This window comes from Onychomys torridus, chromosome 20, assembly GCF_903995425.1.
Source record: "Onychomys torridus chromosome 20, mOncTor1.1, whole genome shotgun sequence".
Classification (NCBI taxonomy): domain Eukaryota; kingdom Metazoa; phylum Chordata; class Mammalia; order Rodentia; family Cricetidae; genus Onychomys; species Onychomys torridus.
This window is the reverse complement of record NC_050462.1, coordinates 45597717-45623145: the sequence shown is the minus strand read 5'-3', so window position 1 is coordinate 45623145 and position 25429 is coordinate 45597717. Positions and strand designations below refer to the sequence as shown.

The window sequence follows — 25429 nt, the reverse complement described above, 5'->3', positions numbered from 1 at the left end:
TCAAAGGGCATATGTCCAAACGCTTATGCAATACCGTTATTGACTAGCCATCCATCCCCCTCCCCCCCTTTTTGTTTTTTAAGACAGGGTTTCTCAGTGTAGCTTTGTGCCTTTCCTGGAACTCACTCTGTAGCCCAGGCTGGCCTCAAACTCACAGAGATCCGCTTGCCTCTGCCTCCCAAGTGCTGGGATTAAAGGCATGAGCCACCACCGCCCGGCCATTTCCCCCATTTGAAGTGAAAATATAAAGAGTCAGGGCAGGGGAGATGGCTCAGTGGTTAAGAGCACTGACTGCTCTTCCAGAGGACAGAGCCCGGTTCAATCCCCTGCACCCTCACGACAGCTCACAACTGTCTGCCACTCCAGTCCCAGAGGATCCAACTCCCTCGCACAGACATACATGCAGGCAAAACGCCAATGCACATGAAGTAAAAATAAATTTTAAAAAGAAAGTATGGATACTCTTATTTATTCACATTCCAGGGCCGCCCCCACACCTTGTGTCCTTTTGTGCCAGCCCAGGATCAGGTACGTGTGTGTTCTAAAGATGTAGAGTACACCGGGGTCTGCGCCTGCGGCTTTGTCTCAAACAGGAATGCACTGGCCTCCAGTCACTGTTTGCACTCGACTTTCTGGCATGTTCACACTGCAGAGGAAAGAATGCAGAACAGAACATGCGTACTAGTAGACACATTTAACAGATGCGTGAGGACCTGCCGGCTGTTGCTACGCCTGGCTTGGATCCTCCCTAGCTGAGCTACACAGTTCAATATTTGGCTCCTCTTGGTTTTCCAGAGTATGACGCACGAACAACAAAAAGGATGGCATCATCATGAGATCATCGTGAAACACGGGGGGGGGGGGGTGAGGGGGTAAGCGGCGGGGAAGGGTTATCCTTGGAGGGGCGGAGCCCCTTCCTCCCATCCCTACAAGCCCTTTCTTGTCTGTTCACCTGAGTCCCCTGAGTCTCCCCTCGGATTCCTCATTTCGCAACTCGGAGCACAGGAATCCAGGCTTTTGAAGTTTAGGCTCTGATCCCTAAGAAACTGTCTAGAACGCTGTCTTCAGTTTTTTTTAAGTTTTGTCCAATGAAGAAACTGAGGGAAGGACTGGGAGGCGGGCTGGTGACGTAATGCAGATTGATTGGCACTGAAATACTGGATGGCCTGGATTAGCCACGAGTCTCGCCAATCCAGAGACGGGGGTGGGACAGTGCAGGCGCAGAGACTTGGCTTGACTGGCTTGGATTTAAAGCGATAGAAGCTGTTAGGAGTCCTACGAGACGGTCCCCAATACCCTCCCCTCAAGTCCTTGGGACCATTTGGGTCCCCAGAACTGGGGAGATGGTTTGCGGCGGATTTGCCTGTTCCAAGAATGCGCTGTGCGCTCTCAACGTGGTTTATATGGTGAGGTTTTGGAGGTGGGGAAAGCTCCGGGGCGGAAAGAATGGGGGAGACTTTCTAGGGGACTTCCGGTGGGGAGAGGGGTTTACTGGGGGTTCCGGGAAGCTTCCCAGAACCTTCCGTGGAAGAGGGGAGACTTCCGGTGATATGAGGGGGATTGTTTAGTGGTGGGGAGGGGTGGGTCGAAGACCGCAGGCCTAGAGTTCCAGTCTTCACTTAGGCTCTAGTTTCTTCCCACAATAGAGATGCTGGACAATCCTAGGGAGTTTGTATCTTGAGACGCTACTGCCATTGCCCCGCGAGGCCAGCTCTTCCCAGGGATGACTAGTTCTGAAAGCACATCTCCGTTGCTTACCCTGTTTAGTCCACGTCCCCTTTGGCTGTGCTGCATGCTAGAGTTCTTTGGCGATGACAAGGTCTTTGTAGCGAGCACAGGCTAGCCTGGAGCTTCGCTGTGCTGCGGTTGCAGGGATTACAGGTGTGAACCACATCGGGCTGAAGTGGATGCTACTTTGTGTTTTCTTGCAGCTTGTGGGCTTACTGCTCATTGGCGTGGCCGCCTGGGGCAAGGGCCTGGGTCTGGTGTCCAGCATTCACATCATTGGAGGAGTCATCGCCGTGGGGGTCTTCCTTCTCCTCATCGCGGTGGCTGGGCTCGTGGGGGCTGTTAAGCACCACCAAGTGCTGCTCTTCTTTGTATCCTGACCTGGAGGGGTTGGGGTCCCTGGGCAGGCTTTTCCTAAAAGGGCAGGGGACCTCGGACAGGCTTTGTTCTTCTTCTGTAACTCACAGAAGTTGATGTTTTTGTTCTCAACTTGGTAAAACTAGTTTTATGGACAGAGAAGGGCCTTGAACTCACTAGGTGAGATTTTAAGAACGAAAAATGGCCTCATGCTACATAATCCTGACTAGCCTGGAACTCACAGCAGGCTGGCCCTCATACTGAGGCCTGCCTGCCTGTCTCCCTGGGTGAGATATCTTAAATGGGAACCAGGTCTTTTTGCCCTAACTTATTAGTACATGGTCATCCTTGGTTTGGTCTTCATCTTCCAGTTTGGGATCTCTTGCTCCTGTCTGGCTATTAACCGAAACAAACAGGTAAGGCGATGATGCTCTTCCATGTACCTTTAAAGCTCTACTAATCTGACCCTTTCATACCCTTCATCCCTAGGTCCACTACTTCAGAGATGTTTCCTCTGACGTGTATAAATTCCCCAAGAGGTAGTCAGAATCTGAGACAGGTGACATTGTCTGTGATCCTGACATGCCATCCTGTTCCTGTGGGATGCTGATTGCCCTTGCTAGAATAGAGATATTGAAGCATGTGAACTGACAGCAAGATGTAGGGAGACTGACATTGCTCTGCCTGTATGCTCTAGATAGATGTCATCAATGCATCCTGGTGGGTCATGAGCAACAGTACCCAGCATGAATTGGAGAGAAGTTTTGACTGCTGTGGCTTGTTCAACCTTACAGCGCCATACCTTCAAGACGATACTTCCTGCGGTGCAGTAAGTTGAAGGGCAGAGAATAGTTAGGAGGAAATGGGGTAAAGGCCATGCCCAAATACGTGGCCTTAGTGAGCTGTCGGTCTTGAACTGGGCTGTGCTAAAGAAATAGGGGCCAAGTGGGACTCCAGCCTCGGAACTGTTCAATTAGTAATTCCTGGGGACATCCACTGTAGCTACCTGGATGGGGCAGACTAGCAGCTTTGCATTGTTGTTATTCATCCTCAGGTGTGCAAGACCAGGAGTTCTGCATGCCAGTTGTGTGGTGAGAAGTTCCTTAAACATTCGGACAAAGCCCTGAAAATCCTAGGTGGTGTTGGCCTTTTCTTCAGCTTCACAGAAGTAATTATTCCCATTTCCTGCATGTAGACACCCATAAGCCTTAAACCCCAAGACTCAAAAATAACTTGCTCTCTCTCTTTCCTGTAGATCCTTGGTGTTTGGCTGGCAATGAGATTCCGGAATCAAAAAGACCCCCGAGCAAACCCCAGTGCCTTCCTATGAGACTTGTGATCTTCCAGATAGGATCTTTGAATCCCAGGCTGGCTTCCAACTTGCTATGTAGCCAAGGATGACGTTGAATTCTGGATCCCCCTGCCACAGTGTCCAAGTGGTGTGATTACAGGTGTGTGTCACCACACTCAACAAGTCTCCAGATCCTTCTGACTTGGTTTTGCTCTCCCAGCTTTTTTAATTCCCTAAATTCTTGAAAACCTAGCCCCCCCCCCAATCCCAACATCTGGTTTTTGTTTTGTTTTTTAAAAAAGGGGGTCGCGTGCCTCATTTACCAAAACTGATCAAGTAAGTGGTTAGGTTTTTTTGTCTTTACATATTTTGATGGGACAAGACTTAGAAAGAAGAACCTTATACCTCTCCCTAGGAGAAGAATATACTCCTAGAAGCATGGACAAGGGCTGGGAGCCTTTCATAACTCTTTACCCTCCTTTGGACTGACACCTTAACCTGGCTCCAAGGACAGATCACAAAGTACCAAAGGGAAACAACTTTCTTGGGGGTCGGGGGTGGGGGTTCCGGGGCTACAGCCCAGGGAAACACATGCTAGGCAAGTGTTTTCCACCACTGAACTATAGTCCCAGCCCCACCCAGAAGTCTTGTCAAGGCAAGACCTGGAGGGAGGCAGCAACCTTAAAACTAAAGCCATTTTAACTGAGTATTCAGAAAGGAATTGAAAGGGCCTTTTCCATCCTGTCAGCCAGAGCTGAACTGCCTGTCTAGGAACTGTGTGAGTCTTCAGATGAGGCAGGGAACCTTTCAAGCAGGCTCTCAGTCTCCCAAAGGCAAAGCCAACCAGGAAAACATTAAAGAAAAAAGAAGGCCGTATTTCTTTGTCTTGTTTGGCTGTATAAAAAAGATCCCAATATAAATGAGGGAGGGAAGGAGACAGAGGTACCCACCCTTTAGTGTAGAGAAACGGGAGGGTAGGAGGGCAGGCCTCGCGAAGAGGAGGGGGGGAATGTCATTAAGGCTTAAAATATTCTCTGTAAAAAAGTGGAGGACTCTCCACAGCCCCAGAGGAAGGCAGAGGTTGAGGTGCTCGTCGCTCCAAGTGTCCAGAGGCGAGGGAAGGCGGCCGCTGTTCTCACTCTGGGTCACTCTCTTCCTTGTGTAGATAAGAGTGCTGCAGGGCTCGGAAGGCAGAGATCCGCTTATGTGGGTTAAAAGTCAGCATCTCCTAAGGGGAGAGGCAAAGGTCAGCAACAGCTGAAGAGGGTGGTAATGCCCACCCCGACACAGCTGGGAGGGTGGTTCCTGTAGCCTACTTTGCTGACATTCACAGCAGCAGTGGAAACTACACCCTCCACCAACCAGATCTTGGTCCCATAGCGGACTGGGCCTTTAACAACTGTCCTGTTTTGTCTATGTGTGTGCCTGTTCATGTATGAAAATGTGGGCATGTACACGTCCGTCAGGGCCCACAGACGTCAGGATGGTCTGCCAGTCCTTCCACCTTGTTAGGGAGCCGTCAGTGCTGTATTGACCAGAGTGTCGGGCCTGTGGGGATTCTGCCTCCACCTCCCATCCTGCTCTCAGAGTGATACTACAGGAACTCGCTGCCACCACACACAGCTTTTACGTGGGTTCTGGGGATCCGAACTCAGGTCCTCACACTTAATGCTCTAAGAGCTTTTCCCACGGAGCCACCTCTCCAGCCCACGCCCATGCCCAGTACCAGCAGCAGCTGCGCTCCAGATTCCTCCATCTCCGGCACCACTGACTGCACTGGCCGAGGTTCTCTGGGGGAAAAGGCTCCTCGAGGCAGAGACACCTCTCGAGGCCAGTCATCTTCCGGAGGCAAGCCAATGAGACTGTGGGGACAGGACAAGTCTGGTCAGGGGGGCTTTGCCTACTTTTCATTTCCAGGGCTAGAGCCAGCTGCCATCTGGAGATCGGCAGAAACAATTCAGAACGGGAAGTCTCCTTCCTCCTCATCGGGTACTTACTCAAAGATTTTGCCCAACTGGTCAGCTTCAGAGTTTCCACAGAAGAGAGGCCTGCGGTAGAAAAATATTCCAAGGACATATTATTTCAAAAATAGGAGGAGGACAACCATGAAGTGGCTTAGACTAGAGAGGCTCGGGGGTAAAGGAATTCGAGACATTTCAGATTTGCCCGTATCATTTCTGGCGCAGGCAAGGGGGTCAAGATGAACAGGGTAGGTTGGGAGTATGGCTGGGTGGCAGGGTACATGCCTAACACAGTGAGTGTAGGTTGGGGGTTGAACACCATATGCACAAGAATGATCAAGAAAGGTACATCTTATAAAAGAGTCAGGAGTGGGGAATATAGTTTGGTGGTCCAGGGCATTTGCTCAGTGTATACGCAGTTCTGATTCCAACCTCTCCCACCATAAATAACAGCAAAAGATTTGTGGAACTGAGCAGCTTAAGAGTTCCAAGACCTGAGCCTGGCGGTGTTGTCGGCACACACCTTTAATCCCAGCACTAAGGGGCAGACAGGCAGGAAGATCTCTGAGTTCAAGGCTAGCCTGGTCTACAGAAGGAGTCCCAGGATAGCCAGGGCTACAGAGAGAAACCCTGTCTCAAAAAAACAAAGTGTTTCAAGTCGCGTACTTTCGACGAAACATCTCTGCAAAAATACAGCCCACGCTCCACATGTCCACAGGTGTTGCATAGGTAGACTGCAGAAGAACCTCAGGAGCTCGGTACCAGAGTGTAACAACCTAAACAGAAGTGGAGAAAGGAGTGAGGGTCCTTCTCATGAACCATAGCCGCGTGGCTTTGAAAACATCAAGTCCGAGACCCCTCAGGCGCCTTGGGAAATCAAGTCCCACCCACAATATCAACCTATTTGGGCTGCCATCTTTCTACTGACCACAGGTGTGAGGGCCATCTGGTAGCTGTAGATTCTGGCGAGGCCAAAGTCAGCCAGTTTGACTGTCCCATTACTGGTCACCAGAATGTTCTCCGGTTTCAGGTCTCGGTGAACAATGCAGTTTGCATGAAGAAAATCGAGGCCGCTCAGAAACTGCCGCATCAGATCCTGGTTTGGAAAGAGAAAGCACGAAACACTGGAAACCTAACAACATGCTCAAAAATCCCAGCAAGTTCTACTACAAAGATCCTAATCCACCTCTGAATGTCCTCCCCACTCACCTTGATGGTCTCCACCGGCAAGCCTGGTGGGGGTGCTTTATCCAAGTATGTTCTTAGGTCCTGGTCTATGTGCTCAAACACCAGGGTCACCTTGATGTCTCGGTCAGTTCGGGAAGTAGCACAGACATCCATTAGCCTGACAAAAATAAATGGTCACCAGCCGGTCAGTCTCCTCTGGATCTCTCAGGCGCCCCACTCCTGACCACACCCCGGACTTACAGATCCTTTCTCTTTTTCCTCCCCACTCCCAACCCAATCCAACCTTCTCACCGAACAACATTGGGATGTTCAAAGGCCTCCAACCTCCTCAGTAAGGCCACCTCACGGACTGTGCTTATGGGAAGGCCCCCTCCAGCTCCTCCTCCGTTAGGAACTCTCACACTCTTGAGGGCCACAAAGTGGCCGCTGTGGGGATCTCGGGCCTTGTACACCGTCCCATAGGCACCGACACCGATTTCAGCCACTGGTTCATATCGAGAGGTAGCCATGCTCGGAGCAGGAGATCGCCTACAATCACAGAGGCTTCGAACACTAAACTCTCTTTCCCAGGGAGGAGGGGGATGTCCCAGCACTAACAAAGGAATTCCTGCCCCAAGACCGCACGAACACAGCAGCCCATCCCCTCCACGCTTGCACAGCCCCGCGCCTCAGGTAACACAAAGGACTCCACCAAGCCCTCCAGCCACGTGATGATGTCCTGGAGGAAAGAAAGGAATGCCTTCCTCCCGGAGGACATCGCGCCGGGCACAAAGAAGATCACACAATGCAATGCACAGGGGTTTGCATCGAGGATTCTACACTGCATTCTCTAATAACAATCACACCCTCGCCCGCGACCACAAAGGCCCCACTTCCCGCCCTGGGGCCACCCCTTCCATAACCATGCCAGCGACGCGCACCCCGAGGGGACCCGGGGGGTGCTGGCGGGGGTCTGGCCCCCATCCCGGGACGGGGCTGCACTCACCTCGCGCCCGGCCGAGAGCTGCGGAGGTGGCCCTTTATCTGGGCCCGGGAGCCGGTTCCTGCGGCGCCATACACCGGGGATCGGTCCCGGGCAGCTGGACGCTAGGGGCCAGACCATAGACACGGGCCGCGAGCTAGAGAGGCCCCCTCACCCCCACCCTCACCATGTGACCCGCTGCCAGAGAGGCGCGCGGAAACGGGGAGGGGCGGGGCGAGCGCCGGACGTTCCGGGGGCACGTGACCCGCTCCATCCATGCGCAGTGGGTGACCCGGGGCGGCTTGGCTGGGAGGGAGGGGTGTGGCGGAGGGAAAGGGGTGGCGTGGGGAAGGAAATCTGGGCGCCCACGTGACCTGTTGCTATCCCACGTGACCCCTCGACTCTGCGCCCGGCAGCAGCGGAGGTGTGGCTACGCCGTGTGCCACGTGACTGGCTGCCGTTTTCCCCCCCCCGCCCCCCCCGCCCGGGGACGGCGGAGGGGGTGTGTGGGGGCGAGGGAGGGTGGAGCGCCCGGCGGTGCCATGGCAACCGGGCCAGCCAGCTCTCCGCGGGGCGGGGCGCTCAAGGCCGAGCCCCAGCGCGTGGTGCTCGGCTCGCGCTGCGCGTCTGTCTGTCTGTACGTGGGCGGGAGGTCGGGGTGCTGGTGGGAGCCGATCCCGGTTCCCCGGGATGGGACTGTCACCGTTTCACTCCGCCGCCGTGGGGGAGAAAGCTTCGGACGTGCGTCTGTGTTTTACTCACTCATTCAACAACACAGGTCTACTAAGTGCTGCCTTCCCGTTGGTATGCGGTGTTTTTTCGTTTGGGTGACTCAGTCGTTCGCCCTTTAAAGTCATGATGTGGATATGGTCAGTGCAGGCCGGGGTCTCAGGACCCGAGGAGTAGAGGATTTCTTCTACCTGAGCAGGAAACTAGGGTTAAAAGATGGAAGAAAAGATTAATGGTCAGCCACTGTATGGGGAAGAGCGGCGATGTAATGCTACCCCCCCAACACACACACACACACACACACTCACACACACTCACACACTTCCGACTCGTAAACCTCCCTGGGAATATGAAAAGCAGCATGGAGTTATTGGGAATAAGGGTGCTTGATCTTAAAAAGCACTCAGATTCTGTATTCTGTTCCATTTGTACGAGATGCTGAGCGCGTACGAGGGTGGTCACCACCGCCACTTCAGACCACCACATTGCCCACGAATGTCTTGTGTCGCCCTGCAAACCTCATTGGTGTCACATGACTTTTCATGTTCAGTGCAGCTTTCTTTCTTTCTTTCTTTTTTTTCTCAATTGACAGGTTTCTCTGTAGTTTTGAAGCCTGTCCTGGATCTCACTCTGTAGCCCAGGCTGGCCTTGAACTCACAGAGATCCGCCTAGCTCTGCCTCCCGAGTGCTGGGATTGAAGGCGTGCGCCACCACCGCCCGGCAGCTTTCTTGGGGTTATTATTGCCCTTCAGGTATTTCCCAGGTGCTCTCTGCGCACAGGAATCTAGGTGGACAGAGGTAGATTTGACATTCGTTGTATCAGGGGCTCCAACTCCTTTATTGTCTCCCACCTTTTTGGGAATAAAGGTCCAGGTACCCATTTGTGAGACACTACCAAAATTTTTAAACTGCTTTTTTCTTTAGCCGGGCGGTGGTGGTGCACGCCTTTTATCCCAGAGCTCGGGAGGCAGACGCAGTCAGATCTCTTTGAGTTTCAGGCTAGCCTGGTCTACAGAGCAAGTTCCAGATTAGCCAAGGGTACACAAAGAAACCCTGTATCAGAATAAAGTAAAATTGGCTTTTGGCGCTAGGGATTGGAGTCAGTGTTTTCTTATGTGGTAAGCACGTGTTCAATGACTGTGCTATACTCCCAGACGCCAAACTCTGAAGTCATATTTGAGACAGTATAGCTGAGGCTGGCCTCATACTCACAGCGACGGTTGTGCCTCGGCCTCCTAAATGCTGTTTTTACAGACGTGAGCAACGACTCTGGATCTGATTTATATTTTTGTGGAGTTTTGTTTTAATGAGATAAGGTCTCATATAGTCCAGATTGGCCTTGAAATAGACAAGTAGCTAAGCTAGCTAGCCTCAAATGTTATTGCTTAATCCTGCTGTGCCATTTCACCAATACTGTGGTTAGCAGCATGCACCATACTCAATTTTTTTCTTTCTTTCACTTTTTCTTTTTGTTATTTTTTGTTTTTAGAGCTGAGGATCGAACCCAGGGCCTTGAGCTTGCTAGGCAAGCGCTCTACCACTGAGCTAAATCCTCAACCTCTCACTTTTTCTTTTTCAAGATTTATTTATTATGTATACAGAAGAGGGCGCCAGATCTCATTACAGATGGTTGTGAGCCACCATGTGGGTGCTGGGAATTGAACTCAGGACCTCAGGTAGAGCAGTTGGTGTCTTAACCTCTGAGACATCTCTCCTGCCCTCCCCGCCAACTTTTTTTAAAGATTGATCTATTATGCACACAGTGTTCTGGCTGCATGTCTGACTGCAGGCCAGAAGAGGGCGCCAGATCTCATTACAGATGGTTGTGAACCACCATGTGGTTGCTGGGAATTGAACTCAGGACCTCAGGTAGAGCAGTTGGTGTCTTATCCTCTGAGCCATCTCCCCAGGGCCTTGCACTTGCTAGGCAAGTGCTCTACCACTGAGCTAAATCCCCAACTCCCTTCTTAAAAAAACAAAACAAACAAACAAAAAAACCCATTATTTTAACGTTTTGTTTTTTTGAGACAGGGGTCCCCCCCACCCCCAGACAGGGTTTCTCTGTGTAGCTTTGCACCTTTCCTGGAACTCACTCTGTAGACCAGGCTGGACTCGAACTCACAGAGATCCACCTGTCTCTGCCTCCCCATCAAAGGCGTGCGCCACCACCACCCGGCTCGTTGTCATCTTCTTTTCCACAGTCTTGCCATGTAGCCCGGGCTAGCCTCGAACTCTCTGAGGTCCAAATATTTGGATTCCAGACCTGAGTCACCGCACCCAGCCTGAAACCATTTTATTACCCAGTTTGCCATGTATTCCATTTTTTAACTTCTTTTCTGGTAGAGAATGTGACAGTGGTGGGACCTGGTGGCACATGTCTTTTTCTCAGGAGGGGATTGGGAGGCAGAGGCAGGTGGATGACCAGCCTGATCTATTTAGTGAGTTCCAGGCTAGCCAGGACTACACAACCAAACTTTGTTTGAGAAGGGGGTGGGGAGTGGATATATACATACATGCATACATATATATTTCCACTATGTATATATGTATATACATATGAATGTCGATGTAACCCCATAGACTCAAAGATTAACGTAAATGGAGGACAAAATGGAAGGCACATCAGGGCAATTTCCTCTTCTGCTGTTCTGAAGATTCTTGCTGCCAAGGAGACTGTAAGAAAAAGATCAGGGCCTAAACTGGCTAAGGCTATGGAGAGGTGGGTGTTTCATTGGCTGCATTCCTAAGGCTGTTTGGGGTTTTTAGCTTTCTGAAAGGCTAAGTGTCTGTGAGCTTATTAAACTCCCAACACAGTTTTTGTCTTGTTTTGTTTTGTCTCCCTCCCCTCCCCTCCCCCAGACAGGGTCTCACTGTGTAGCCCTGGCTGTCATGGAACTTGGTAGACCAGGTTGGCCTGGAGCAGACAGAGATTGCCTGCCTCTGCATCCAGAGTGCTGGGATTAAAGGCCATCACTAACCGGTTTTATTTATTTATTTTTGCTTTTGTGTGTTTTGGTTGGTTGGTTTGATTTTCCCAGTGCAGGTATTACCTACCCGATTCATCTTCCCCCTCAGATGAGCACACTGCAGCTTGCTGGCCTCACAGGAAAAGCTCCCTTCTTTGTCTGCTAACTCACACTTTCCCCCTGCTTCACTCATGCGTCCACCCAAAGCACTCGGGTCTCTTGCAGAAACATCTGCCTTCACTACCCCTTCCCATTGAGGAGTCTTCATTTGGCAGTCTGTCCCCGGTTCGACTCACTCCCTCCCTTCTCTGTTAATTACTCTTTTACTAATTAATTTTTTTCTTGGTGTCTTTGACCCAGTGGGTTTCCCGGGAATCCTTTTTCCCTCAGCTTCACAAAGAGGCCGAGAGAGAGGGTGTAAATATAAAGCTGGAAAAAAAAAAAAATTGATAGGCTGGTAGTAGCTCTAGGGGTCAACTTGAAACAAAGATTTAAGCGTGTATGCGTGGTGGGTGTTCACTTTAGAGTTGTGGAGCTGGGGTGGGGTGGGGGGGATGGAGAAAGACACGCCCATCGCTTGGCATCCCTTTTTCTGCTCACTCACCCCCTTCACACGTTAGAAGCAATCGCTTGTTTCTCCCACAACCTGATTCCGTTCCTGCACACCACCATCTCCCAGTCCCGCACGGGGGGGGGGGGGGGGAGCTCCTTTACAACCTTTTGTGTGTTCCCAGGGTCCATTCTCTTCTTGCCCACTCCACTCCCGCACACCTCCAACCCCTGGGCCGAGCTCCTCCTCCTCTGCACACTCCCCTGGTGCACACCCCACACCTCTGTGCCTCGTTACACCTGCAGCCTCGGACGACGACTCACCTTCCAAGCCTGACTCCCACCCGCGCGCGCACACACCTATTCTTCCACTAGGGTACCCACTCCCCCTTCCCTCCGCTGGCCACTCCCCTCCCTCCCTCCCTCCCTCCCGCCCGCCCGGTCTCGCACACTCGCCCCGCCCCTGGGGACACCTGCTCGTGCTGGGCAGGGCGGGGATGCGCAGCCGCGGCCCCTTCTCCTCCGCTCCCCCTCCCCGCCCCACCCCTCCCTCCATCCCTCCCCGGCTCCCCGGCTCCCGCCCCGCCCGCCCGCCGCTCCGGGGGGGTCTCCGCCGCCGCCGCCGCCGCTGCCGCCGCCGCCACCGCCGCCGCCGCCGGAAGGAGCCGCCATTTGCCACCGCCGAGCGCACGGGCCGAGCCCAGCCGGATCCGGGAGTCGGAGCGGGACTGGGGCCGGGAGGACGGCGATGGGGGGCGGCCCCGCCGCAGGAGGACCGGGGCGCGTAAGCCCCGGCGCCCGGCCGGCTCCGGACCCCGACCCGCGGGGCGCGGCACCCTGAGCCCCTTCCCCGCCCCCCTGCCCCAGCCCCTGCCCCTGCTCGGGCCATGCCTGCCCACCCCGCCGTCCCCGGGCTGACGGCCCTCTCGGCCCCGCGAGCCCTGGAGCCCCGGCGCTGGTGGCAGCAGTGAACGGCGCCTGCAGGCCGCGGAGACCCCCCCCTCCTCGTCCCCGGCCCGGGTCCGGGTCCGGGCGCACCCGCACCCGCGCACCCGCGCGCGCCCCCTTCCCGGCCTTGCCCTCGCCCCTCCCCCCGGCGCCCGGGACCCCCCCCACCTCCCCACCACCACCCGGCGCCCGGACGATGCTCAAGTCCCGGCTCCGCATGTTCCTGAACGAGCTGAAGCTGCTGGTGCTGACGGGCGGGGGGCGGCCCCGGGCCGAGCCGCAGCCCCGGCGGGGCGGGGGAGGCGGCTGCGGCTGGGCGCCCTTCGCTGGCTGCTCCGCCCGGGACGGCGACGGCGACGAGGAGGAGTACTACGGGTCGGAGCCGCGGGCCCGGGGCCTGGCCGGCGACAAGGAACCGCGGGCCGGACCCCCGCCGCCGCCCGCGCCGCCGCCGCCGCCGCCCCCAGGCGCGCTGGACGCCCTGTCGCTCAGCAGCAGCCTGGACAGCGGGCTCCGAACCCCCCAGTGCAGGATCTGCTTCCAAGGCCCCGAGCAGGTCAGGCCCGAGAGCACCTGGCTGGACGGGGAGGGGAGGGAGGGGAGGGATGGGGGGGGCTCGCACCTGGGGTGTCCGCCGAGACCGGGGCGGGGGGGCGGGGCCTGGGGGAGCTGGGCCGGACCCGGGACCCGGGACCCGGGACCCGGGAGGAGTGGGAGCCGGGTGAGGTTGGCCTGGCTGGAGACGCCTGGAGTGTGTCGGGACTGGGGCAGGGGGAGTCGGAGTCGGGGTGGGGGGGAGTGGTGGCTCCCAGCATGGGGTGGGGCTTCCTCCCAGGGAGGGCTCAGGATCTCGGTGTCCCCCCCGTGCTCAGAGACAGCTGTTCGCACCTGCTCCGCTCACCTTAGCTCAGGGAACCCCTTCTTTCCGAGGCGGGCCGAGAGAGAGGAGCGTCCCCTCGGCTGGCACCTTGAGGGCAGGGCCGGCCCCAGGACCCTGCCACACTCAGAATGCCCTCTGGCGAGGGAGGCACTTTCTTCTCCCAGCCCGCAACTTTCCACTTCATTCTAAAGAGCCTTCTTTGTTTAATTTTATAGGTAAAGTTGTCCCGGGATAGTGCCAGAGGGCGTCCCCGTGCAGCGAGAAACGACTGCTTGACTAGAGGGGAACGAACGTGTCCCGCGCTTGCCCCCCCCCGCCCCAGGACGTCTCCCCTTTTTAGTGTGGACGCCACGATGGGTCTTACCCATCCCAGGTGGTCCCAGATCCGTGTACTGGAAGTACTGTGGAGTGGGTGAGGGAGACATAGCTCAGCCGCCCAGGCTCTCCCCTCCCTCCAGATCCCCGGGAGAGAGAGGTCGCCGCTTCAGGCTGTCTTAATCACCTTTGCAATTTCTAGGAAAGGGAGCGAGCGAGCACACGGGCTTCCCTCCCACCCCAGAGCTAATCCCTTTGGTTGGAGAAGTTTTTTCCCGAGCTCTGACTTCCTGCTTTGGTCCTGCAGCCTTAGCTTCCCGCCCCGCTCTGGGTTAAAAAGCCCGAGTTTTTCCACGTAGTGGTGAAAGAGGTCTGCTCCCCAGGAGTGCGGCCCAAGGGGTCCGGGTGAGGAGGGCTTGACCGGGGCCTCCCCTCTCTTCCTCCAGGGGGAGCTCCTGAGCCCTTGCCGCTGCGACGGCTCAGTGCGCTGTACACACCAGCCCTGCCTCATCCGCTGGATCAGTGAGAGGGGTTCCTGGAGCTGTGAACTCTGCTACTTCAAGTACCAGGTCCTGGCGATCAGCACCAAGAACCCACTGCAGGTGAGGTGCCGCCGGGAGAGGACCCAGAAGGGGCAAAGGCCCTTGTTTACGGATTTTCCCAAAGCCACCTCCTTTCACCATTATGGCATTCCAAGACACGGGCTTAACGTTCTGGCGCTAGTCTAGAGAATTTAGAACAAGGTTGATGATAACAGTGAATATACTCTGTTTCCTGTACGTCATTTGTTGGATGTTAACTCCTTTGACTAGGTGCCAGTATTACGCCTGTCTTTATAAATAAGGGCACTGACCCAAGTAGAGATTCAATACTTGTCTAAAAGTATGCAACTAGTGAGAGATGGAATTAAGATTGGAGTTCCAGGCCGGGCGGTGGTGGTGCACGCCTTTAATCCCAGCACTCGGGAGGCAGAGGCAGGTAGATCTCTGTGAGTTCCAGGTCAGCCTGGTCTACAGAGCTAGTCCAGGACAGGCTCCAAAGCTACACGGAGAAACCCTGTCTCGAAAAACCAAAAAAAAGGTTGGAGTTCCAACCGGTATGTTTGGGTTTCAAAGCGCGTGTCCAATCCTGCCTTTCTAGAATGAGCTAGACAAGTGGTGTTGGTGTCTCATCTTAGGTTAGACCTGGGCATGGAGAAGGCAGATTTTCAGTCCTGCTTGAAGAGTTTAGGGAAAGCTTCTGGAGTCTTCTCTTCAGGGCTGCCCATCAGCCCCACTGATTATCATCCCTTCCCGTGACTTTTTGGAGCATTTCCTCCCAAACAGTGGCAGGCCATCTCCCTGACTGTCATCGAGAAGGTTCAGATTGCAGCCATTGTTCTGGGCTCCCTGTTCCTGGTTGCCAGCATCTCCTGGCTCATCTGGTCCTCACTCAGCCCTTCGGCCAAGTGGCAGCGCCAGGATCTTCTCTTCCAGATCTGCTACGGCATGTACGGCTTCATGGATGTGGTCTGCATAGGTGAGGGCTCCTCTCTCCCCCTACCTGTTTAACATCTTCCTGTACTCATTCACCCAGCTCCCCTGCACAGCCTTTCGGTCTCATGATCATAATTCCACCGCTAGAGACCCTGGGGGCTCCCCTGGGGCCCCGTCCTTCCGTAGCTCTGGCTTCCCGTCCGCAGGCATGCATGCTCAAGGGCCTGTGGCCTATGTGTGGGCAGCAGCTCACCCTGGGTTTTCTTATTCCTGTTGTCCAGGCCTCATAGTTCACGAAGGCTCTTCTGTCTACCGCATCTTCAAGCGCTGGCAGGCAGTGAACCAGCAGTGGAAGGTCCTGAATTATGATAAGTCCAAGGACACAGGAGGAGATGCAGGGGGAGGGACGGCCGGGAAGCCAGGCCCCAGGACCTCACGGACCAGCCCCCCTGCGGGGGCCCCCAGCCGGCCTCCAGCTGCCCAGCGCATGCGGACGCTCTTGCCTCAGCGCTGTGGTTATACAATCCTGCATCTCCTCGGACAGCTGCGGCCACCAGATGCCCGTTCCAGCTCTCATTCTGGTCGAGAGGTTGTCATGAGGGTCACCACAGTCTGACCTGGACTCCAGGGGCAGGGATCTCAAGTCAGAGCGTCAGCCGGAGGTGAGCGCTCCTGGCTGCTGGAGGTGACGGCCTAGACCAGGCGTTTGGGGCATAGTGGCCCCACCACTGAGGATCTCTGCGGACAGCCTCAAGCTTGGAGACATTGTCTGGCCTCTACTGCCCACAGGGTAGAGACACCTGGATGACATTCCAGCTCCCACTGACACCACCTCATACTCATCTTGAGGATGGCCAGCAGGCAGGCGGGGAGAACAGCTTGCCTTCTTGGAGAGAACCATCTTTACCTCAGCTCTAGGGCCTCCAGTCCCCTGGCTCCACCATGGTGACTTGGTAAAGGGAGACCAATGCCAGAAAAACAGGGGCTGTAGACCCCCATTCCCCACCCCATGGCCACAGGGCATCTGGCAATAAGACTAGTAGACATTGACCTCCCGTTCCCTGCATGAGGGCGGGGGACTTCCCCCCTGCTCCACCCCCGTCGCATGGGGGAGGGCATAAAGAATCATTTATATGCACGTGGAGACTCCTTTCTCATCTGGGGCTTCTCTGAAGGGCTGGAGGGCGTGGGGAGGTTTCCTCAGCACAGTGGCAGTGTAGCAGGCGTGTTTGGAGCTGGCGGAGGGGCTCCTGCTTGCTGGTGAATAATTCACATTGGCTGCTAGGTGGCAGGGGACGGTGGACTTGCCCACCTGTGAGTTCTATGATTTAGAAAAAAAAAATCTGAGTTTTTTTTTTTTTTTTTCCTGTCTACCTCATAGACTTGGAAAGAGGATATTGAGGGACGGGTTAAATGCTATTACAAAGAAAATTGGCCATGGTATAAAAAGAGTTCTGGACTAGGTGCTGGTCCACTTATTTCAAGCAATAGGTGGGATAGCAGATCCCAAAGTCTGGTTTTTTTTTTTTTTTATCAGAAGTGGCACAGAACTTTTAGAGTTTTGAGTGACAAAATAGATACTGAAACAAAAGAGGAAATAGATACAGTAACTGTTCAGGACCCTGGCTATTGTAGGAATGAGAACACGTTTGACCCTCCAGACATTGGACATGGGGCGCGGGCTCTGGAGCCACTCAGCCTGCTCTGAGAACACCTGTGTTCTATCAGCCCTTTCCCGGTACTATGTGACCCCCCCCAAAAAAAAAAGATGTTGTGCAATGGACATGGACTCATTTCGAGTAACAGGGAGGGAAACTCCTCCCTCACTGTTGTATCTTTAATTGCAGTTGAAACTGTGGCGGCAGGTCAGGGTCACAGGTTTGATCCAGGTGTGCCCAGCTAGTGGTAATTCTGGAGGGTAGAAGCATAGGAGAGCTGTTGTTTATTAGAGAAACGGTTTGGGAAATGTGGGTCCGAGGGCTGGGGGTGTGGGTCAGTGATAAGAGTGCTTGCCTGGTGTGCATGAGGGCCTGGGTTTAACTCCCATACCACCAGAAAAATGATGTGGGTCAGCTTGAAGCTTGGTCCCTTTCTCCTGAAGCCCGGTGGCTGGGTATTATATGAATGATGGTGTCTTTTAAGTGAACCATTCATGAGCAATTAAACAATTCCTTCATACATTGCTAAAGTCAGATCCAGAGGCCTTTCTTATTACTGGACCTCTAATGGAGGGTTCTGCTCTGCCTCCTCTTGGGAAAGGTTGGGGGAAAATGCTTGTCTTTTAACAGCCTACCTACCCGGAAGCCTTGCTCCCTGCCTCTCCTGCAGAAAAAAAGGTGGGGTGGGAGGTCCTTTTGGCTGCTGTCCATGGTGCTGGCATCATTTGGCTGCACTGGGGGTCTGACTGACTTCCAAGTGAGAAGGTCCTGAGAGGATGGGGTGAAGAGGGAACCGATACAGAGCTCTCCAGCTCTCTCGTAGGAAATGTTACCAGAGACTCACCCCTCTATTTCCTCCCACCAGGGGACAGAGGGGTCCGACTTTATCGATTTGTCGTTAACAGAAGAGTTGGTGGTGGCAAGCAGACGGGGAACAGAAAATCAGTGATTGCTAATGTCTGTCCTGGCAGAAAGGACTCAGGTAGATAAGACACCCACGGGGCTTCTGGGCCAAGCCTGTTCCTCATGGCGGCCCTTCATGGAAGCTTGGGCATACTTAAGAACACACACACACATATCCATGTGCTCTCTGAGTCCCAAAGGTCCATTTTCTCCTCACCTTCAGCACCAACGGAGGTCTTGGGATGGGGCCCCTGCGCACCTGTCAATATGCTCTCTTGCCTGTTTATGAATTTACACAGACCCTTGTCCGGGACAGGGGTCGTAGGCACTGCTGCCTCTTCAAATGGCATTTCTGTCTAGTCGTTGGGCAGCACAGGGGTGTGGATCCCTTGACTCCAGGGAAACAGGTCTCATAGCTTAGGCTGTACTCTCCCTTCTCCCTCCGATCTGCGAAACCACAGGTATTTTACGTTCAAGTTGAACTTGGTGGTGGGTGAGTAGAAGCAGATACTGAGTGCACAGAAGAGATGGGAGGGGGCCGTAAGGAATGTACACAAACCTCAGTCTCTGCACAAGGCTTCCAGGCATGCCCTGCTTCTCTAAATCACGCATGATTGGGTCTCTGTGGGAAGTCTACTGGCTGACTGTTTCTGTGGTTAGGGAGCCATGTCTTGGATGGGGCAAAGGAAGTGTGAAGTAGGTAATTGAAGTGAGGCAAGCCCTAACATGGGGAGGGTAATCTGGGGTACGGCAGGGGGGAGCTGTGCACAGTGCTGAGAGATTCATTTGGATGGAGGATGAGTTCATCTGTAGACATCACAAGGGGAGTACTGTGTGCAGCCCGTGAGGGTGGCCAGAGAGCGCTGACTCAGAGAAACAGGTTCTCTTGGCCTGGCCCCTTCTCCTGCCTCAGTACTCCAGGGCTCCAGGGCTCCTGGCTCCTTCACAGTCTGCTTTCATCCTGCCTGGCTGACTCCATCTCCCTGCCTGTGTCCCTGTCTTTGAAGGAGGGCAGAGTGGACGTTCTAGGATGCCCTTCGGTTCTGGTAGTCCAAGTTCCTAAAGCTCTTTCCTCACCAAGAGTCAAGCCGCCTCTAACCCAGCTCGGCAGAACCCTTAGCACCCAGACCCACGTTACAACTTAGTTCCTACCTCACTGTTCACCACCACCTCTTAATCGTTTCCAGGAAGCTAGACTAGACTTGGCTGTTCCCACTACGGATAGAAACATGTCTGGGTTCGTCACAAAACACTCTTCCAGAGGGACGATCCAGACCTCCCACCGTTAAGGGGAGTTATTCCCAGGACCTGAGAAGCCAAGGTGGGAGATGGGGGGGTCCAGGATCTTGCCAGGAGTGGGAGAAAAGTAAACCCAAAGCCAAGGAGTCGACATTTTATTTTAAAACTTAATCATAGCAAAAAATTTTAATATAAAAAAGAAGTCAGGCTAAGATGGGGCAAAGCAAAAGATGGGAAGTAAGTGGAGCAGACCCACTTGAGAGCTAAGGGGAGCTCAAAAAAATGCCCTAAACTAGGCTAGGGCAGATTCATTTTCCTAGGGGCAAGCTGAAGAGAGAGAGAAAAGGGGTGGGCAGAGCCTGGTGAGCGCCTCTCCCTTCTTCCACTAGGCCTAGATTCAATCCGAGAATGTACGTGGTGTTGCATAGCCAGAGATAGACCCTTATGGGATGTATAAGACTGATAAAGCTGGAAGTGGTAGTTCATGTCTAAACCCCAACACTTGGGAAAGTGAAGAGGGTTGTGAGTTCAAGGACAGCGAGGACTGTATAACAAGACTCTGTCTAAGAAAGGAAGGAAGGAAGGAAGGAAGGAAGGAAGGAAGGAAGGAAAGGAGAGGAAGGAAGAAAAGAAGAAAGAAAGAAAAGAAAAGAAAGAAAGAAAGAAAGAAAGAAAAAGAAAGAAAGAAAGAAGGAAATCCCAATAGACAGAGAAGGCTTCACCACTCTTCTCTAAGAGCTCACATGCTTAGAAAGAGACCCGACCAGGTGCACACCAGATGCACAGTCACGGAACACATGCTAAGGTTAATGCTTAGACAGCGCATCCGTGAACGCTGTAAGCAAGGGAGGAAGAGAGGTTGAATCCCTCCCAAGCCCCCCCCCCCAGGTTATTAGTTAACATCTGAGTTGACCCTTTAAGGATGTGTTAAAATCTGATGGCTTTGGGCCTTGAGGAATGACCAGAAGTACTGAGCAGCAGAAAGGATCACGGTTCTCTGATCCTTGACTCGCTGAGTCAAGCCAAGTACACGCTTTACACATAGGTCAGGTCCTACGTCCTGAAGTTTGTTCAGATAGACCTCAAGGGGAAGTGTGTCTCTTATGCCTAATAATGTCCTGTTAGGAGAGAGGGCGGATGACAACAGCTTCCTTCCACAGGACTATCTGTCTACGAACTGTAGGTTGATGCGCTTCTCAGGTACCAGGACAGTCCGGGTCATGGGTCTGATTGGGAGAGCACCTGGCTCAGGCAGCACCTCAAAATGTATCAAGATCTGGAATGGAGAAGAAGGTTATCACTGTGGGTGAGTCTAGAATGGGTGCCTGATCGGTAAAGAACATTGTGAGCATCAGAATGGTAACCACTGGGATGGCATCTGTGGCCAGTGAGGGCCTTCTTGAACTGGGCGGTGGCGGCGCACGCCTTTAATCCCAGCACTCGGGAGGCAGAGGCAGGCGGATCTCTGTGAGTTCGAGGCCAGCCTGGTCTACAGAGTGAGTTCCAGGACAGCCAGGGCTACACAAAGAAACCCTGTCTCAAAAACAAAACAACAACAACAAAAGCCTTCTTGAGATTATGGAGGTTACGGAAGGGAAAGCAATGGTCCAAATATCTTTGCTTATGCTCCAGGCCTCTCTGGCAGCGGGACTGTCTGCTGAGTCGTGTATGTTTTGCTGTGCTTGGCAGAGGCCGAGAGCACCCATGTTGATTGGACCTTTCCAGTCAGGGCACAGTAGAAGTTCTGGACTACTGACCTGGGCCACAGCCATTTGTAGTTCCAGCTCAGCCAGGCGCCTCCCTATGCAGCTGCGTTTGCCAAAGCCAAAAGGAAGAGATGCAAATGGGTGGGGGGCTGGGCCTTCCCCCAGCCAGCGAGCTGGATTGAAAGAGTTTGGCTCTGGGAACTGCGCAGGGTCCCTGGAAGTGGCGTAGTGACAGAGCGAGACCAGCGTCTGGGGGGGGGGGGGGGGGATAAATGCAGATTTATCAGTTTGGTAGCTAGGCTTTGTGTCCACACTTGCAGTTCTAGCCCTCAGGAATGAGAAGCAGGAGGAAGGTGAGTTCAAGGCCAGCAGCAGCTATATACTCTCCCCATCCCCTCAAAAGCAGAGTTATCCAAAACAAAAAACAAAAACAAACAAACAAACAAACAAAAAACCGGGTGGTGGTGGCACACACTTTTAATCCCAGCATTCGGGAGGTAGAGCCAGGAGAATCTCTGTGAGTTCGAGTCCAGGACAGGCTCCAAAGCTACACAGAGAAACCCTGTCTCAAAAAACAAACAAACAAACAAACCAAAAAGCAGAGTTATCAGTTTGAGCCTGAGGATGCAGGAGGAGGGGGTATGAAGAAGAGGAGCTGTGGATAAGTTTAGAATTAGGCCCTGGTTGGTGGTGAAGAGCTTTCTTTACTACTCCATCATATCTTAGAACGAGGTATCATGATTAAGGGGGGTCTGGAAAGGTTTTGGGGAGTGTCTGAGGAATGCCTTAGCAGAAGAATCTACTCACATTTTGGGGGATAATGTAGTCACCTACTCGGATGTCTCTGTCTGGGACACGGGAATTCCCAGGCACCACAGGGTACAATCTAGGTCACCAAACAAAAGATGGATTCAGCAAGATGAGGCTTGGGGGGACTCAGCTCCTCCTCCTCCTCCTTCTCGGGAGCGGAGTGCCAGTTTTCCCTCTTCTCACTGTCCGATTCCATCCACAGTCAGCTTCCTCGGCTTCTAGTATGTTCTCTAGTTCCTACTTGTCTTCCCCCTCACCCTCACCGTAACACCTCCTTGATCACAGCCTTCAGCAGGCGAAGCTGGGACAGAACAGTGGCTTGGGGGTGGGCCCGGGAGCCAGGGTCCACAGCAGCTGAGATCTCAGAGTGAAGTGCAGACTGGACATCGGGGTGCCGAGAGAGCTCATAGAGTGTCCAGGAGAGCGTATTGGATACCTGGAGGAACAGGTGAGATCATCTGAGGTGTTAGATGTGGGAATCCTGGTGAGGGAGTAGTATAGGGAGGTGGTGGTCAGGGGCCAAAGAATTACTAAGTAGCCAAGCCTGCATACAGGACCAGAGTGGGTCCCCTGAATCAGAAAAGCGGCCCTAGAGCCAGGGGAACCTCCACTCTGGAAATGGGACTAGAGAGAACCTCACCGTGTCCACTCCAGCCAGCAGTAGCTCTGTCACGTTCCCCACAATGGACTGGACAGACAACTTTTCCCGAAAAAGGAAGTGGGTTAAGTGATGCCCAGACGGCACGTCCTCCTCAGTCTTCCCCGGTTTCCTCACGTCTGCTTCGCTTTCCCGCTGCTCCACGTGCTTCTGGGCTGAGAAGGAAGGCACACCGATGCCTCACGATGCTGATGCAGCTTTGGATACCCCAGCACCGACCCCCACCCCCACCCCTCACCCACACTTCTGTGCCTTACCAAAGGCAAACATCTGGTTCCAGTCTCGGCAGAGGCGGGCCCAGGGTCCGGGTACAAGGCGGTGCATCCAGTTGGGCATTGCCATGGTCAAGAGTGTGGACACAAACACCGAGCCCACCGCGTGGATGAAGGTCTCTGTGTCGGCAGGTACTTCTGCCTCCAGGCAGCCCAGGCGCGAACCCAGCAGCACGGCGCCTATGCCTGGCCGGAAGGGGGCGCAGTCAGACATTAGGCGTCTCGGGCTCAGAGCCACCTACACCTGTCCCGAACTCCGTTTTGGGATTCACCTTCTAAGCCAAATTTGTAAAACTCTCCCGCCACGTCCTGAACTAGGTTGGGTAGCCCAGAGCCACGTCCCCGCTGGCGCCTGAGTCGTCGCACAAGGTCACGGACCACGTTGTCCAGAGTTGCAGCGTAGCCAGCGGCTGCTTGAGGCCGGAGGAGCAGCGGGGCCAGGAGGCTTCGCAGCCTCTGCCATTCTTCCCCATCCCTGCCCGGGTGCAGAGAGGGCGCCATCAGGGAGGTGAGCGTGTGTGGAGGACGCCAGGGGAACCGGAGGTGTTGCGCCTGCTCCCTCGGGGTGGAAGAACCTGCCCCTGACCTCGCCCATCTTCCATCTCCCTTCCTCTTTACTCATTTCCTGCCCGTGGATGGGAGTGGGTTCTAGGGTAAGCGGAGTCACAGATGCTCACACGCCATCCAGATGCCAGTAACCCTCGCCTACCCCACGGATTCTTAGGATTCTGCCCTCAAAGGTGGGGCGAGGGGGCGAGGACTTGGCTCTCACCTGAGTTTGGATAGTACAGACTGGAGAACCCGGAGATGCCAGAAGGTTGGTGGGAACTGCCGACCTCCCTCCAAACCCAACTTGGCTGGATACAGGAGTCGGGCAGGCATGGGGGACTGGAGGTCAGGGGGGTCGACTCACGCTGTTAGCAATCCCGGAGCCCGCTGGTAGCGGCGACGGTGCTCTGCCCAAGATGAGAAGCTGCAGCGCTCTGGACAGGGGCTCTCTTGCCGCAGCAGCTGCTCCACAAGCGCAGGGGAGGCCACATACACCGTGCGAAGTGTCCCGAAGCTGCCTGACCATATTGGCCCGTAGCGTGCAGCTCCCTGCACCTGAGAACTCGCGAAGAGGACATTTGAACACCTGGGACGGTGACTCTCAGTTTGGCTTGTGACAAGGCCAAGGGGCGGTGGCTAGGCTTGGTTAAGGGGGCCCAGATGCGGCAAACTTTTTTTCTTCCATCCCATGAAAGTTTGAGCAGGAATGGTAAAATAGATTTTGCTTTGCATAAAGCCGACATTTAGGACTTCCTTTTAGTTATCTGGCTCTAGCCTAGGGGGAGCCGTTTCTTCGAGGCTCCTCTGCTAGATTTGCACCTCAAGACGAGCCTCCAGGAAAAGAAAAGGAACGGAGCTTTAAGCCGGATCTGCAGGATAGCACAATGCTCTCACTCCTCCGCACTGTTGTCCTGGATCTACAGGGCTTTCTTTCTATAAAGTGAGAGTACATCCCTTTGCCGGATGTAGGGTAGTAAAACAGTCTCTAGTTCATTACCCACAGGTACCCATTCTCACTGACTCTCCTTTCTGTGTTCTTCACCGTGGTCCTTTCTGCCATTAAAGCCAGGTCTCCCAGCTCAGTCCCACCAATGGCGAGGACTATCCCTCTTACCTGCAGTTCATGTAGCCTGGACAGCCCACTTTTGCAGAAAAGTTCTGCCAGGAAGCTAGGCATAGAGGGCCCAGGGATGTCAGACAAACTCCGGAGAACTGGGTCAGAGCCTCTGGAGGTCAGCGAGGAGGAGGCATCCAGCTGTGGAGGCCGGTGGACTCGATGGAGCACCCTGGAGGCGAGCTTAACTGCCTGGGTCATGTCTTATGTTCGGGGTGTCAGCCGCGCTTCTCCAAAGCATCTTTTGCACTTAACTGAACCCCTTTATAACTCTTGGCCCTGGAAGTGAAGACGCCTCTCTCCAGCTCTTCAGCCAATCCCTTTGGCAGGGTGGTCTGTGCTGGATGGGGCATGGTACCCGCGAACTTCAGTGGGCGGGGCTAGGGCTGACTCCCTGGCTTTTGGGTCTCCTGTGGTGGTAATGATTCCTATCAGCTCTTTTGGTCCAGAGGCAGCAGCCTAAAGCAGCAGCTCTCTTCTGGGAAAGGCTACTTAGGATGGATTTCAGAAGGCAGTACCTCATATCCTCACCACTTCTCTGGGGAGCTAAGCCTCTTCAGGTCCAACCCTCCATTCTCTATCACACCCTGAACGGAAACTAGGTAGAAGGTAGTTTCAGCTCTCCCCATATTCTTGGCTCCTTGGCTTGCCCCTTCTCTAGACACAACTCTCTCTCCTCGTTTGCCTAACACTCGGAGGCAAGACCACATGTGGGTTAATGGGCTAAAATGGTACCAGCCACCTTCATTATTTTTTTGTTTGTTTTAGAGTTTTCATGTACAAGATTTGCCTGTATACTTGTGTAACATCTGTCTGGGGCCAGTGGAAGTCAGAAGAGGGAGTCAGATCCCCTGGAACTGGAATTATGGGAACTGAACCTAGGTTCTCTACAAGAGCAGCAAGTCCTTTTGAACCACAGCTCCACCCCACACCCCACGCACCTTTTTTTAAGATTTTAAACCATGCATATGCACGTTGATGTGTTTGTGCGAGTGCGTGTGTGCACAAGAGTGCAGCTGCCCAGAATCCAGGAGAGGACACAGGTCTCCTGGAACTGGAGTTACAAACAGTTGTGAGCCACCCACCCACCTTGGGTGCTGGGAATTCATTTTGGGTCTTCTGAAGAGTGCGTGCTCTTATCCACTGAGCCATCTCTCCACACTCCATCTTTG

At 54.0% G+C, this 25429-nt stretch overlaps 4 protein-coding genes and 1 long non-coding RNA gene across 5 annotated transcripts; 2 read left to right on the top strand and 3 right to left on the bottom strand.

Moving 5' to 3' along the window:
• Positions 1-453: 453 nt before the first annotated feature.
• LOC118571115 lies at positions 454-1183 on the bottom strand. The gene is made up of 2 exons (XR_004943289.1): positions 953-1183; positions 454-646 (listed from the first exon to the last, which is right to left on the bottom strand). It is a non-coding gene; the product is annotated as an uncharacterized LOC118571115 (long non-coding RNA).
• Positions 1184-1212: 29 nt separating this feature from the next.
• Positions 1213-4252, top strand: Tspan31 (tetraspanin 31). The gene is made up of 6 exons (XM_036170028.1): positions 1213-1406; positions 1932-2099; positions 2421-2501; positions 2783-2914; positions 3140-3253; positions 3341-4252. Exons 1-6 carry the CDS (start codon positions 1344-1346, stop codon positions 3413-3415), a joined length of 633 nt encoding a protein of 210 aa, XP_036025921.1. The 5' UTR covers positions 1213-1343; the 3' UTR covers positions 3416-4252.
• On the bottom strand, positions 4231-7732 carry Cdk4 (cyclin dependent kinase 4). Its single transcript, XM_036170027.1, has 8 exons — positions 7511-7732; positions 6817-7053; positions 6547-6682; positions 6266-6433; positions 6004-6113; positions 5374-5424; positions 5103-5238; positions 4231-4604 (listed from the first exon to the last, which is right to left on the bottom strand). The coding sequence occupies exons 2-8, from the start codon at positions 7032-7034 to the stop codon at positions 4512-4514; spliced, it is 912 nt and encodes a 303-aa protein (XP_036025920.1). The 5' UTR covers positions 7035-7053; positions 7511-7732; the 3' UTR covers positions 4231-4511.
• Positions 7733-12355: 4623 nt separating this feature from the next.
• On the top strand, positions 12356-17540 carry Marchf9 (membrane associated ring-CH-type finger 9). Its single transcript, XM_036170192.1, has 4 exons — positions 12356-13234; positions 14320-14475; positions 15199-15391; positions 15630-17540. The coding sequence occupies exons 1-4, from the start codon at positions 12875-12877 to the stop codon at positions 15962-15964; spliced, it is 1044 nt and encodes a 347-aa protein (XP_036026085.1). The 5' UTR covers positions 12356-12874; the 3' UTR covers positions 15965-17540.
• Positions 17541-19831: 2291 nt separating this feature from the next.
• LOC118570828 (25-hydroxyvitamin D-1 alpha hydroxylase, mitochondrial) lies at positions 19832-24503 on the bottom strand. The gene is made up of 9 exons (XM_036169478.1): positions 24258-24503; positions 23508-23698; positions 22867-23069; positions 22580-22780; positions 22305-22477; positions 21928-22100; positions 21662-21740; positions 20906-21103; positions 19832-20424 (listed from the first exon to the last, which is right to left on the bottom strand). The coding sequence occupies exons 1-9, from the start codon at positions 24456-24458 to the stop codon at positions 20311-20313; spliced, it is 1533 nt and encodes a 510-aa protein (XP_036025371.1). The 5' UTR covers positions 24459-24503; the 3' UTR covers positions 19832-20310.
• Positions 24504-25429: the final 926 nt, after the last annotated feature.

What these genes read in the sequence shown, in the direction of transcription:
- Tspan31 (XM_036170028.1), top strand. Translation starts at nt 1,344, where the DNA reads ATGGTTTGCGGCGGATTTGCCTGTTCCAAGAATGCGCTGTGCGCTCTC. An exon ending in ACCAAGTGCTGCTCTTCTTT is followed by an intron (nt 2,100 to 2,420) that starts GTATCCTGACCT and finishes CTAACTTATTAG; the next exon opens with TACATGGTCATCCTTGGTTT. An exon ending in ACGATACTTCCTGCGGTGCA is followed by an intron (nt 2,915 to 3,139) that starts GTAAGTTGAAGG and finishes ATTCATCCTCAG; the next exon opens with GTGTGCAAGACCAGGAGTTC.
- Cdk4 (XM_036170027.1), bottom strand. Translation starts at nt 7,034, where the DNA reads ATGGCTACCTCTCGATATGAACCAGTGGCTGAAATCGGTGTCGGTGCC. An exon ending in TGCCGGTGGAGACCATCAAG is followed by an intron (nt 6,434 to 6,546) that starts GTGAGTGGGGAG and finishes TTTCCAAACCAG; the next exon opens with GATCTGATGCGGCAGTTTCT. An exon ending in AGATGGCCCTCACACCTGTG is followed by an intron (nt 6,114 to 6,265) that starts GTCAGTAGAAAG and finishes ACTTCTGTTTAG; the next exon opens with GTTGTTACACTCTGGTACCG.
- Marchf9 (XM_036170192.1), top strand. Translation starts at nt 12,875, where the DNA reads ATGCTCAAGTCCCGGCTCCGCATGTTCCTGAACGAGCTGAAGCTGCTG. An exon ending in GCACCAAGAACCCACTGCAG is followed by an intron (nt 14,476 to 15,198) that starts GTGAGGTGCCGC and finishes CCTCCCAAACAG; the next exon opens with TGGCAGGCCATCTCCCTGAC. An exon ending in CATGGATGTGGTCTGCATAG is followed by an intron (nt 15,392 to 15,629) that starts GTGAGGGCTCCT and finishes CCTGTTGTCCAG; the next exon opens with GCCTCATAGTTCACGAAGGC.
- LOC118570828 (XM_036169478.1), bottom strand. Translation starts at nt 24,458, where the DNA reads ATGACCCAGGCAGTTAAGCTCGCCTCCAGGGTGCTCCATCGAGTCCAC. An exon ending in GCTCCGGGATTGCTAACAGC is followed by an intron (nt 23,070 to 23,507) that starts GTGAGTCGACCC and finishes GCACCCGGGCAG; the next exon opens with GGATGGGGAAGAATGGCAGA. An exon ending in TTACAAATTTGGCTTAGAAG is followed by an intron (nt 22,781 to 22,866) that starts GTGAATCCCAAA and finishes CCTTCCGGCCAG; the next exon opens with GCATAGGCGCCGTGCTGCTG.